The 12,283-nt window shown below is 33.6% G+C and overlaps 1 protein-coding gene across 13 annotated transcripts in view; it reads left to right on the forward strand.

Moving 5' to 3' along the window:
• SYNRG (synergin gamma) overlaps positions 1-12,283 on the forward strand; it is a 68,930-nt gene that overhangs the window by 7,119 nt on the left and 49,528 nt on the right. For 11 of the 13 annotated variants that reach the window (XM_036222222.1, XM_016131406.2, XM_016131402.2 and 8 more), the window contains one exon: positions 1,461-1,582. In XM_036222222.1, coding sequence (XP_036078115.1) covers positions 1,461-1,582 — 122 coding nt within the window. The remainder of the gene's footprint in view (positions 1-1,460; positions 1,583-12,283) is intronic. The other 2 variants (XM_016131403.2, XM_016131413.2) reach the window with 1 other exon arrangement.

Raw genomic sequence — 12,283 nt, forward strand, 5'->3', positions numbered from 1 at the left:
CCTCCTCTCCACACACCAAGCTGCTTCTCACAAAGCCAGTGTTGATTAGTTCTGGCGGACTTGAGAAACAGAGAAGCAGACTCCTAGGTCACCAAGAGAGATGAAAGATAAATAGCTGCTCAGTAGCAGATGGTCAGTGTCTCAAACTGACTTTGTCTCCATTTATAATCAGGGATGGAGGTTGAGTTTCAGATAAATTTTTCCAAGGGTCAGTTGTATCCTTTTCATTGTGCTCACATTTATGCATTATTCAAGCTATCTGGAATTAGATGTGTCCCAGATTTAGATCAAATGGTTTGAGGTCTTTTGTTCTTTAGGAAGGCATTACAGAGTTATGTGTTCCTTATCATGGTTCATTTTACATTTTTATAAACTTTAAAAATTGTATGAAAGAAGAAGACAAAAAGAGATCTCCAAAAGTTGCCTGCTGTTTTTTCTTCTGGAGTTTGGAATTGTTTTTGAGATTTTTTTCTTTTTACAAAGTATGTTAGAGGGGACTTTCTGATCGTTTGAAGGCTTTTAATTATGCATGAATTATTTCTGAAAGCATAGAGAAGAAACTGACAGTAAGAGTGGCCACAAGATCATGAGTAGGTGAACAGGAGAAACGAGACTTATTTTTCACTGTGTATACTTTTATGCCTTTAAATGTTGTACCAAATACCTGAGTTATATAAGAATTAAGTAAAAATTAAATAAAACTTTAGGTCCAAAGGAATAAGACGAAAAACATCTCACTATGGTTATATTCAGTCTGTGCATTCTGATTTTCTATGATAACTCAAGGCCTTGACATTTCATGTTCCTTCGTCTGAAGTACTCTTCTCGTGTATTCACATGGCTTCCTCTCTTACTTTCTTCAAGTACTTGCTTAATGCCACCCTATTGGTGAAACCTTCTGACTATGTAATAGCAAGCACTCCTTTCCCTGACACTCCCTTTTGCCCTCGCCCTGCTTTATTACCCTAGCTCTTATACCACCTGACATGCACTTATTTTGTACTATCTCCCTCAATTACAGTGAGTTTCATGAGAGCAAAGACCTGGTTTTGCTCACTGCTATGTTCCTAGAATGGTGCCTGACATGGAGGAGGCCCTCAAATACTTGATAAATGATTGAATAAATAAATGAATAGATTGCCACTAATAAATGTCACCTACAAATATGAATGTCCATGCTTGTGAAGTTCAACTATAAATAAACTTGAAGGTTCACGAACCCACAATAACATAGTATGCTTCACTAGAACATTAATTTTTTAATCAAAATATGATTAAAGTTAATCAAAAAAGTAAATGATGGAGTTGAAATTCATACTTAAGCCTATCGCACTTCAGAATCTTTGTTTTTTCTACTATACTGTGCCGCCTTCCAAGTAACAAGTTTTTTAGGTACTTAATGGTTTTAAGAAAATAGGTTTAAAACGCATTGACTTTAATGATACCTTTATGTTTTTTAGCAGGTCTGATGCCAATGCAGCAACAAGGATTTCCTATGGTGTCTGTCATGCAGCCTAATATGCAAGGCATGATAGGAATGAATTACAGCTCTCAAATGTCCCAAGGACCTATTGCTATGCAGGTACTTGCCTCTTTAGCTGTTTATAGAGTTATTGTTTGTTGTTATGAGAATGACATACTAAGAACTACATGCTAGGACCTTAATGTTATATTTAGAAATAAATGTAGGCTACGTCTTAGGTGGCCTCCTTTAAAATACAATGAAGATATGTTTATAAGAGAATAAATAAATCATTTAAGGAAAAGTTGGTGACTTTTTGATATGATTCCTGGCTTAGAAAAATTTTTTAATGTCTTAGAAAACTCAGGGACTGGATTTCATGAAGTAGCATTGTTAGAAAAAGTAGCACTATTCTTATGAAAGGAACAGGGTCATTGTATGGAAGACTCAGAGCCTTCTTTACATTGAAGTATCTCATCTATCCCCATAACAACTTCTTAAAGAGGTGGCATCTCCATTTTTCTGATGAGGAAACCGAAGCTTTGTGAGGATGCTTACAGAACACAGTAAGCCAATATTTGAACCTAAGTCTTCAGTACGCGTATACTTAACCATATTATACTTTGAATTCTCTCTTAAGAGCAGTAGGGAGCCATTTAAGCAGAGGAATAACACAATTAGATTTGTATTTCAAAAAGATCATTCTGATTGCTAATTAGTGATGGAGGCAGAGAGAAGAGCAAAAGTAGATGTAAGGAGGATCATTAAAAGGCTGATGTACTGAGAGCAGGTGAGATGTTGGCTTAAATTGGGGTGATAGCAGAGGGATGGAGACATAGATGGTATTGAGAATGATTTAGGAAATAAAATCAGTAGGACTTCCTGAGTAAATAGATATTTAAAATAAAGGAGAAGGTGTATCAAATTGATTCCTTATTTTCTACTTGAGCAACTAACTAGTGGTGTCATTTATTAATATACACTGGAGTAGATGATTTGCTGGTACGTGTTGTTTACTTTGAAGAATCCATGAAACATTCAAGTGGGGCCGTTCAGAGACAATTAACTAAACTCTAGTCATTTTTCACTCTGGGTTGAAAATGATAGATTTCAGCATCATCCACACCTAGGTAATTAACGCCATAGGGGTGAATTAGAGCATGAAAGAATACTATTGATGACAAAAATGGTCCAGGAGAGAGTCGTCAGGATTGCAACATTTGACTTAAAGGGAGTGAGTTGACAACAGAGGAGATCGAAGAGGAACAGCCACAGAATTGGGCGGGGGGGTGGGGGATTAAAGAAAAAAACACATGGGTTTTGGTGTCAGGCAGACTCAAGTTCAGATCCCACTTTGCTACTTAACCTGTAAAATAGGGGTGTAATAATACCTTGCTAGTGTGATAGTAGAAAGTATTGAATGAAGAAAATATATAAAGCGCTTAGCATTGTACAGTGAACAGGAAGTGGTAAGAAGTTTTTATTTCTTATATTAATGTTAATATCAAGACCATTCTTGATATTAACATTAATATAATGTTATATTATGATATAATATAATGATATTAACATTAATATTAATATAATGGTCTTGACTTCATTTCATGTTATGTCTCTTAAATTCATCTGTTTCCATGCTTTCATTGACTCACAACCTTCATTTCTGACCAAAAAATTCTTTTTCGAGTAGTAGTAATAATGAGTAATAATAACCACTAGTTGTTTTTATGTTCTATATTCATTGTATCTGTTACATCATTCAGTCCTCATAACAACTCTGTGAGATAAGTAGTATTTTTATTCCCATTTTACAGATAAGGAAACTACAGTCAGAGAGAATCCGTGTCTTGTTTGATGCCATACCACTTGTTTCAAACACTTAAACCAAAGCTTTCTTATATTTCAGAACCTGAGTTCTTAATGACCATTGTTCCCCAAACCAGTCATTTGAGTATCACCTTCATGATTTTTGCTATGTACTACTTAACATTTAATTGATTAGGTTTTTAACAAATTCTAAAAATCTTTATATTGCTAAAGTAAATAGAAAATCTTTATTTGTTGTAAACAGATTCACCAAAAAACATATGGTGAATCAAAACAGAATTCTAGCTAGATACTGTTATTTATTGGAGTTTATAAACCCCCCATTTACTTTCTGTTAAAAAGAAAAAAGAAAACAAGGAAAGGCTACAATTTACCTGAAAACAATTTGGCAAAAGGAAAAAAAAATGTATATATATGTAGAAACAGTAAAGAGGGTAAGATGTTAATTTGTACTATTCTTCCAAATTTTCTATGAGTTTTAAATTTTTAAAAAGGGAGGAATTAGAATAAAAATCAATAGCACTTAAAATGAAACATAAAAGGGGACCTAAATGAGAGTTGCAGGAGAATTAAAGAGTGTTCCTGCTATCGCGTGCTGAACATGTGTCCCTGCGTAACTGGCACGATCATACATGAGTAGTATCATAATTTAGTAAGTAATGCTTAAGGTAGGTTTTTTCCTCTTGCATCTCTATATCTTTGTGAAGTATCTTCTTACAGCTATGTATGATATCCATTTGAACCAAGTAACCAAATCAGTTGAATCCAGGAGTCAGATCTTTGGCCGAATCCAAAGTGTTATATTACTACTTTTTTTTAATAAATCAGAACCAAAAAGGGTTTTGTACTGTTAGTACATATTTTAAATGCCATATATTTCATTTTGATCTAATTAATTTTTATTTATGTGTTCTGTTATGTATACAGTATATTAGTACAGTAGCATATGTATATAATTTATAAATAATATTGAGAGTTTATAATCAGAATTTAAGTTGAAATTATTGTCATGTCGAAGTTATTTAAGCAAATAAAACTTATATATTTTATGTAAAGATTTAGAAAAAATTCCAGAATAAGTCTTTATTTATCTGTAGTAGGAGGGAAATAAGAATAAATTGAGCTTTTGTAGGTTTTAAATTCATGTTACTCACCTTTCAGTAGGTTATGCTATAGAAACAACAATTCCAAAATTTCAGCGACTTACAAAAACAAAGCTTTATTTCTTATTTGTGATACATGTCCTTTGTGGATTGGCTCAGCTCTTTGTTCTCTTTATTCTGAGACCCTTACCTAGGACATCCCAGACTCTTGGCATAGAGAAAAGGATGGCCAAACCCTGTGATGTCTTTTAAAGCTCTCTCTCAGACATAGCCCTTTTAACTCACTTCTGCTCACCAAAATAATGTGGCCAAAATGAACATTAGAAGGGGAATGTACCAGAAGGAGTACATACCACACAAGGATGTGTAATACTCTTAAGAGTAAGGGCAACAAATAACTGGAAACAATCTACCATAGAATACAATGTGTTTTTAATTAAGATTTAGTGAGCTTACTGCTGAATCTTAATAACAACTGATAACAACTGATAAAATTTTTAGTCATTGATTTCACAGTAAACATTGTTTTATAACTTACATAGTTATCTGAAAAATGTTTTTAAGGTTTGATACAACCAAAAACAAATATGTCTGACATGAAGAACAATAATATAAAAAAGTAAACCATCAGATTTACTGTCCTTCAAATAATTTCCCTGAGTATTAGGAGCTTAGAATTAATGATTCCAAAATAATCTCACTACAGGTTTTATAATGCTTGGAACATGCTCACTGTTCTTAAAGGAAAAATTCATTCAGATCTTATTTTTCCCCCAAACTGAATAGCCCTAACCAAAATATTTTAAGCCTATAGTAAGAATAGACAATATGATGAACACATATGAGCTAATTATTAAAACATTTTAAACTTTTTATTTGTGTATAAATGTGTATTTATTCGCATGTATGTAAGAAATAATACAGAGATCCTTTACCTAGTTCTCCTAATAGTAGCATCTTGCAGAACTATAGGACAATATTATAATCAGGATATTGACATTGATACTGTCGAGATATAGAACATTCCATCACCCCAAAGATCCCCTTGTGTTGCCATATTGTAGCCGTCCTCATTTCCGTCCTCCCCACTGAGCACCTCCTCATCCCATGGCAATCACTAATATGTTCCCCATTTCTCTAATTTTGTGATTTCAAGAATGTTATCTAAATTTGAATATTAACCTTTTGGGATGGCTTCTGTTGCTCAGCATAATTCCTTTGAGATTCATCCAAGTTGTTACATGTATCAATATTCTTTTTTATTGCTGAGTAGTATTCTGTGGTATGGATGTCCTACAGTTTGTTCACCTATCGAAGGACATCTGGGCTGTTTCTAGTTTCGGGCTATGATAAATGGAGGTTTTTGTGTGAACATGAAGCTTCATTTCTCCGGGATAAATGCCCAGGAGTGCAATTGATGGGTGCCATGGTAGTTGGATGTTTGGTTTTTATAGAAACTCAGATGTTTTCTAAAGTGGTTGCACCATTTTACATTTCCACCAGCAATATATGAGTGATCCACTTTCTCTGCATTCTTGCTAGCATTTGGTGTTATTTTTTATTTTAGCCACTCTGATAGATGTGTTGGGGTATCTCATTGTGATTTTTAATTTACATTTTCCTAAGGGCTAATATCAAAAAATTCAAGAGAGGTTTACTTGATATGAATATTTTATTGAGTAAGAAACAAACTCCCAAACAGGGACGCCTCAAACCAAAAGTTGTCAGAAGTTTGGCTTTCAGCAGTTACAGCTCAGTTTATAAAACTGAATAAGTTGTTTTTTATTGTAATTACTTAATAGAAACTTACATTTCTTTTCATTGCATAAGCTTCTCGTTTATAGCTGATTAGCTAGGAAACTGTAAGGTCACACTGACATAAAGAAAGCTTAAGTTTTGTTCCGGGACAGAGTCAGTATTTCAGGGAAATCAGGACAGTGTTACATTTTGGTTAGTTGACTATGAGTGTTTGTTCAAACCATGGCATCTGTTTGGTTTTTCTTTTAACACTAATGGCGTTGAATGTCTTTTATGTCCTTATTTGCCTTTGTTATATTTTCTTCAGAGAAATGTCTCTTCTTGTCTTTTCACCATTTTCTAATTGGAATTTTTGGTATTTAACTGTTAGTTTTTTTGAGAGTTCTTTATATAGTCTGTGTACTGGTCCTTTGTTAGGTATGTGGCTTTCAGATATCTTCTCCCAGTGTAGTTTGTTGTCTTAGTCCATTCAGGCTGCTATAACAAAATACCAGAGATTGGGTAGCTTATAAACAACAGAAATTTATTTCTCACACTTCTGGAGGCTAGACGTCCAAGATCAGGGTGCCTGCAAGGTCAGGTGAGGGGCCCTCTAGTTGTGTCTTGACTTGGAAGAAGGGACGAGGGAGTTCTGTGAGATCTCTCTATGAGAGCATTAACCCCTTCATGAGGCCTCCACCGTTATGACCTAAGCATCTCACGAAGGCTCTACCTACTAGTACAATCACCTTTGGGGTTAGATTTTCAATATATGAATGGGAGGCGGGACAATCAGACCATAGCACTTATCTTTTCATCCTCTTAACAGAGTCCTTCATGGAGAAAAAGTTTTTAATTTTGATGAAATCTAATTTATCAATTTTTTCTTTTATGGAACATTCATTAGTATAAGTCAGAGCTTTTTGCCTCTCTTTAGATACCAAAGACCTTTCTAGTTTTCTAGTTTTACATATTATGCTTATGTTCATAATACATTTTGAGTTAATTTTTGTATAAGGTGTTGCTTTATTAATTTTGAGTAAAGTTAATGTTTATATTTTTGCCTGTGGATATTTAGTTGCTGGACATTTTTGAAAAGGCAGTTTTTTTCCATTGAAGTGCTTTTGTATTTTTGTCAAAAATCAGGTGAGGATGTTTGTGTGGATATTTTTTAGTCTATGGTAGGTTTTGAAATCAAAAAGTGGGAGCCTCTTTTTCAAGATTGTTTTGGCTATTTAGGGTCCCTTGAAAGTTCATGTGAATTTTAGGATGGTTTTTTCTGTTTCTACAAAAAAAGCATTGGGATTTTGATAGGAACTGTATTGAATCTGTAGATTGCTTTGGGTAATATTGACATTTTAACAATAGCAAGTCTTCCTATCCACAAACATGAGATATTTCCATTTCTTTATATTTTCTTTAATTTCCTTAAGTAATGTTTTGTAGTTTTCATTGTATGTCTTTCACCTCCTTGGTGAAGTTAATTTCTAAGTATATTATTCTTTTGGATGGTATTGGAAATGGAATTATTTTTGTAATTTCCTTTTCAGATTGTTCATTGTGTATAGAAGTGCAATTGATTTTTGTTTGCTGACTATCCCACTACTCTGCTGAATTCATTTATTCTAACAGCTTTTTTGTGGATTCTTTATAATTTTCTGCATATGAGATCATATCATCTGAAAACAGATAATCTTACTCCTTCCTTAACCAGTCTGGATGCCATTTGTTTCTTTTTCTTGCCTAATTGTTCCGGCTAGAACTTCCACTGCTATGTTGAATAGAAGTGGAGAAAGTGGGCCTTATTCCTGATCTTAGAGGAAAAGCTTTCAATCTTTCACCGTTGAGTATGATGTTCACCATAGATTTTTCAGATATGACCTTTATTGTGTTGAGGTGGGTTTTTTTCTGTTCCTAGTTTGTTGAGTGTTTTTGTCATGAAAGGGTGTTAAATTTTGTCAAATGCTTTTTTTGCATCAGTTGAGATGATCATATGATTTATTTTTCCTTCATTCTGTTAATGTGGCTTACTATACTGATCAAGTTTCATATGTTGAACCATCCTTGGGGAATAAATCCCAGTTGGTCATGGTGTGCAGTCATGTACCACTTAACAGTGGAGATACGTTCTAAGAAATGTGCCATTAGGTGATTTTATTATTGTGTAAACATCATAGAGTGTACTTACACAAACCTACATGGTATAGCCTACTGCATACCTAGCCTCTGTGGTATAGCCTGTTGCTTCTAGTCTCTAAACCTGTAAAGTATGTTACTATACAAAACAACACGAGATTAAATCTAGCACAAGAAAATGATACAATCAACAGATGTGGTTAACATGAGATATATGAGGCTGCTGCTGGCATAACACAATATACTGTTTTACAGCAGAGGTTTTTTTTTTTTTTTTATAAGTAGTAAGTGCACACTCTAAAATAACAAAAGTATAGTAGAGTAAATACGTAAACCAGTAACATAGTTGTTTATTATCATTAGCAAGTATTATGTATTGTACATAATTATGTGTGTTATAATTTTATGTGACTGTCAGCTCAGATTTGTTTATACCAGCATCACCACAAATATGCGAGTAACATGTTGTGCTGTGATGTTACCACAGCTACGATGTCACTAGGTGATAGGAATTTTTCAGCTGCATTATAATCTTATAAGACCACCATTATATATGGGGGTCCATCATTGAACAAAATGTCATTATGTGGTGCACAACTGTATAATTCTTTCAATATGCTGCTGAATTCTGTTTGCTCATATTCTATTGAGGATTTTTGCATCAGTATTTATAAGGGATGTTGGTCTTTAGTTTTCCTTTCATAGTGTCTTTGTCTGGGTTTGGTATCAGGGTTTTGCTGACCTAATTGAAAGTTAGGAAGTGTTCCCCTCTTCAATTTTTTGGAAGTTTGGGAAGAACTGCTATTCTTTGAATGTTTGGTAGAATTTATCAGCAAAGTCATCAAGTCCATGGCTTTCCTTGGATGAGAGTTTTTGTTTACTGAATCGGTCTCAGTAACTGTATGAGACAGATTCTTCCCATGTTATTCTTCTTTTGAAAATTGTTTTAACTATTCTAATTCCTCTCCCTTTCCATATAAATTTTAGAATAATGTTACCCAGATCTATAAAAACTCTTGCTGGAGTTTTGATAGGAATTATATCAAACCTTATATCATGTTGGATAAAATGGATAGCTTTAATATATAGAGTCTTTCAATATATAAACATGGTATGTCCCTCCATTTAGGTCTTCTTTGAGTTTTTCATCAGTGTTGTATAGTTTTCAGCATGCAAGTCCCATGAACGTTTTGTTCGATTTCATCTAAGTACTTCATTCTTTTAAGTAATTGTATATGACATTGTATTTTTAATTTCAATGTTTTGCATTTATTGCTGATATATAGAAATACAATTAACTTTTGTATGTTTGTCTCGTAACCTCCAATCTTGCTGAAATCACTAGTTCTAGGAATTTTTTTTATAAGTTCCTTAGAATTTTCTACATGGACAGTCATGTCATCCTTTTATCAAATTTCAGCACGCCATATTTGCTTCACATTTTTAAAAAGAATTGAGCAATACATTTATAATTCCCTCCCTCTACTTCCCCAGATATAGTTATCATTATCATGTATTCATTGTTTATTCCCATATGTATTTCTGTACTTTTATTATGTATGTTTATATATTTATGAACATTATATAATTTTCTGGGTTTCAATTTTCTAGTTTTACAGAAGTGTATACCCTTCTGCATTTGCTTTTTTTCATTTAACATCGTTTTGCCACAAGATTTATCCCTTTTATAGAGCGATGCTAAGTTCATATAGCTGCTGTATTGTATTCTATTGCATGAATTTATATTCTTCTATTGATGGACATTTAAGTTGTTTCCATTTTTTTGCTATCTGTTTTGGTTTTATTGATTTCTACGAGTTCATTATATATTCTGGATTCTAGTGTTTGTGGTTACTTGTGTTGCCAACATCTCCTAGACTTTGGCTAGTCTTTTAATTTTCTTTATGGTGTCACGTTCTGTAGAAATTAGGTCAGATGAATAAATTATTTATAGTTTGAGTTTTTTATGTCATCTAAGACACAGTCCTACCCTGAGTTCATGATATTCTCCAGTATTTCCTTATTTTAAAATTTTCTTATATTGGTCTTTACCTGGAGTTTTTCTTTCTTATCATTGTGAGGATGAAGGATCTAATTTTATCATTTTCCATTTGAGTAGACAGTTGTTTCCAAATACTTTATCAATAGCCCATTCTTTACCCATTGATTTCTAAGATTACTCCTATAATATCAGATTTCTTTATAATTTTTGGCTTTATTTCTGAGCTCTTCTCTTTGTCCCATTGCTATATCTGTGTATCCCTACATCAATAAATATCTTACTGTTTTAATTATTCTAGCCTAAAATCAGCCTTTGATATTTGGGAGTATGGATCCTCCTTGTTCTTCTCTTAAAGAATTAGAGTTATTTATGGTCCTTTCACCTTCAGTATAAATTTTAATATCAGCTTGTCAAATTTCACATAAAATCTGTTGGGATTTTAATTGAAATTTACATTTTTACTCTTTTAGTCTTACTGTTGTACTTTTCCAATTAAGTCTTCAGTAGCCTTAATTGTCCTTCAATTTGGAAGTAAACTTCTTTGTCTTTAGTCTTTTTGGTAGTTTATTGGATGTATATCAGATTTCTGAGTTATTTCTTTTCATGTGTCATTTACTCAGTGTATAAGGAAGGATTAGTATCTCTTAACCTTTTGGTTTATCTATATTTCAAAAGAATGTATAAACTGTATGAATGTATAACCTTACTTTTCAGAAGAAGGAGAAACACAAAGTGCTATTTAGTAAATTTAAATCTTGAAGAAAGCATTTTGCAAATAGGAAGGTAATGTGCATAACAATACCTTTACTTCTTTCATTTTTTATTATTTTTGTAGACTATTTCACTTTATCTTTTAGCTTATATGATTTGGATGGTTTCTTTTCTGTTTTATGTGGCTTGGGTAAACTAAGTCAAATTTAAAAAGAAATTTAATCTCTCACCACATACACAGAAAAATGGTAATTATGTGACCTGATGAAGGTGTTAGCTAATGCTATGGTGGTAATCATTTTGCAATATATATGTGTATCAAATCAACATATTGCACACATTAAACTTTCACAATGTTGTATGTCAGTTATACCTCAGTAAAGCTGGAAAAAATAAGGAAACTTCGAAGGATTGAAATCTTCCATATTAGGAGAGCTGTGTTGCGGATCCATTTGAGATTCGAAGTCAAAAATTTTAAATGAATCCCCAAGGTTTTTCTCATTAGCAAGGTTCAGTGCTTTGGGTGTAAGGATAAGAGGTGACTAGTTGACTCTAACCAGGGGTGAGACCATACCGAGAGAGTGAGAGGTAAGTTAGTTAAGAATGGTTACAAGGGTATTTAATATTGAACACTGGAAGCTAAATTTAACAAGAAGAGAAGTGAGGATGTGATGAGGATGGTGGACAGTGGGAAAAGTGGTAAGATTAATACATGGAAGGTATTACTGAGATGAGAGTATTGCTGGAGTACATGAGCTGGAAGGGTAGGAGGTAGTGGTCAAATGTCAGGATGCTTAAAATCAAGATTTTGGAGATGACGCAGTTATTGGAGTGGATGATCAAAGATATGACTGTGGAATAGGAAGCCAGAATGGTATGTTGGACATGAGATCGTGTGATGTAGAGATCAAAGACCTGAAAGGCCTCAGTGTTAGATGTGTCATCCACATGACTGACGTCACCAAAGGCAATTTAGGAGTAGAATAGAAGATAGCAAGGTTCTGAAGGCTTCAGTTGAAGAATGAGGGAGTTGAGAGTAGATGGCATAAACAAGGCAGGAAGTAAATGATAAAGTCCGATGACCAGAAATTGAAACATATTCAGGTTTTTGAAGGAAGCGAGAGGAGAAAAGGTTTAGAAGAATCAAGGAGGGATATTCCCCCCATCTACAAGAAATGTGGAAGAGGAGTTGCAGTCTCCAAAGAGAAGGGCTTCCAGCCTGGTTGTAGTTAGGGAAAAAGGGAACCTTTCAGGGAGAAGGTCGAAAAGTAGAATTTTCACCCTATAAGAATTAGCCATTATCAT

Source organism: Rousettus aegyptiacus, unplaced genomic scaffold, assembly GCF_014176215.1.
Source record: "Rousettus aegyptiacus isolate mRouAeg1 unplaced genomic scaffold, mRouAeg1.p scaffold_m13_p_6, whole genome shotgun sequence".
NCBI lineage: Eukaryota > Metazoa > Chordata > Mammalia > Chiroptera > Pteropodidae > Rousettus > Rousettus aegyptiacus.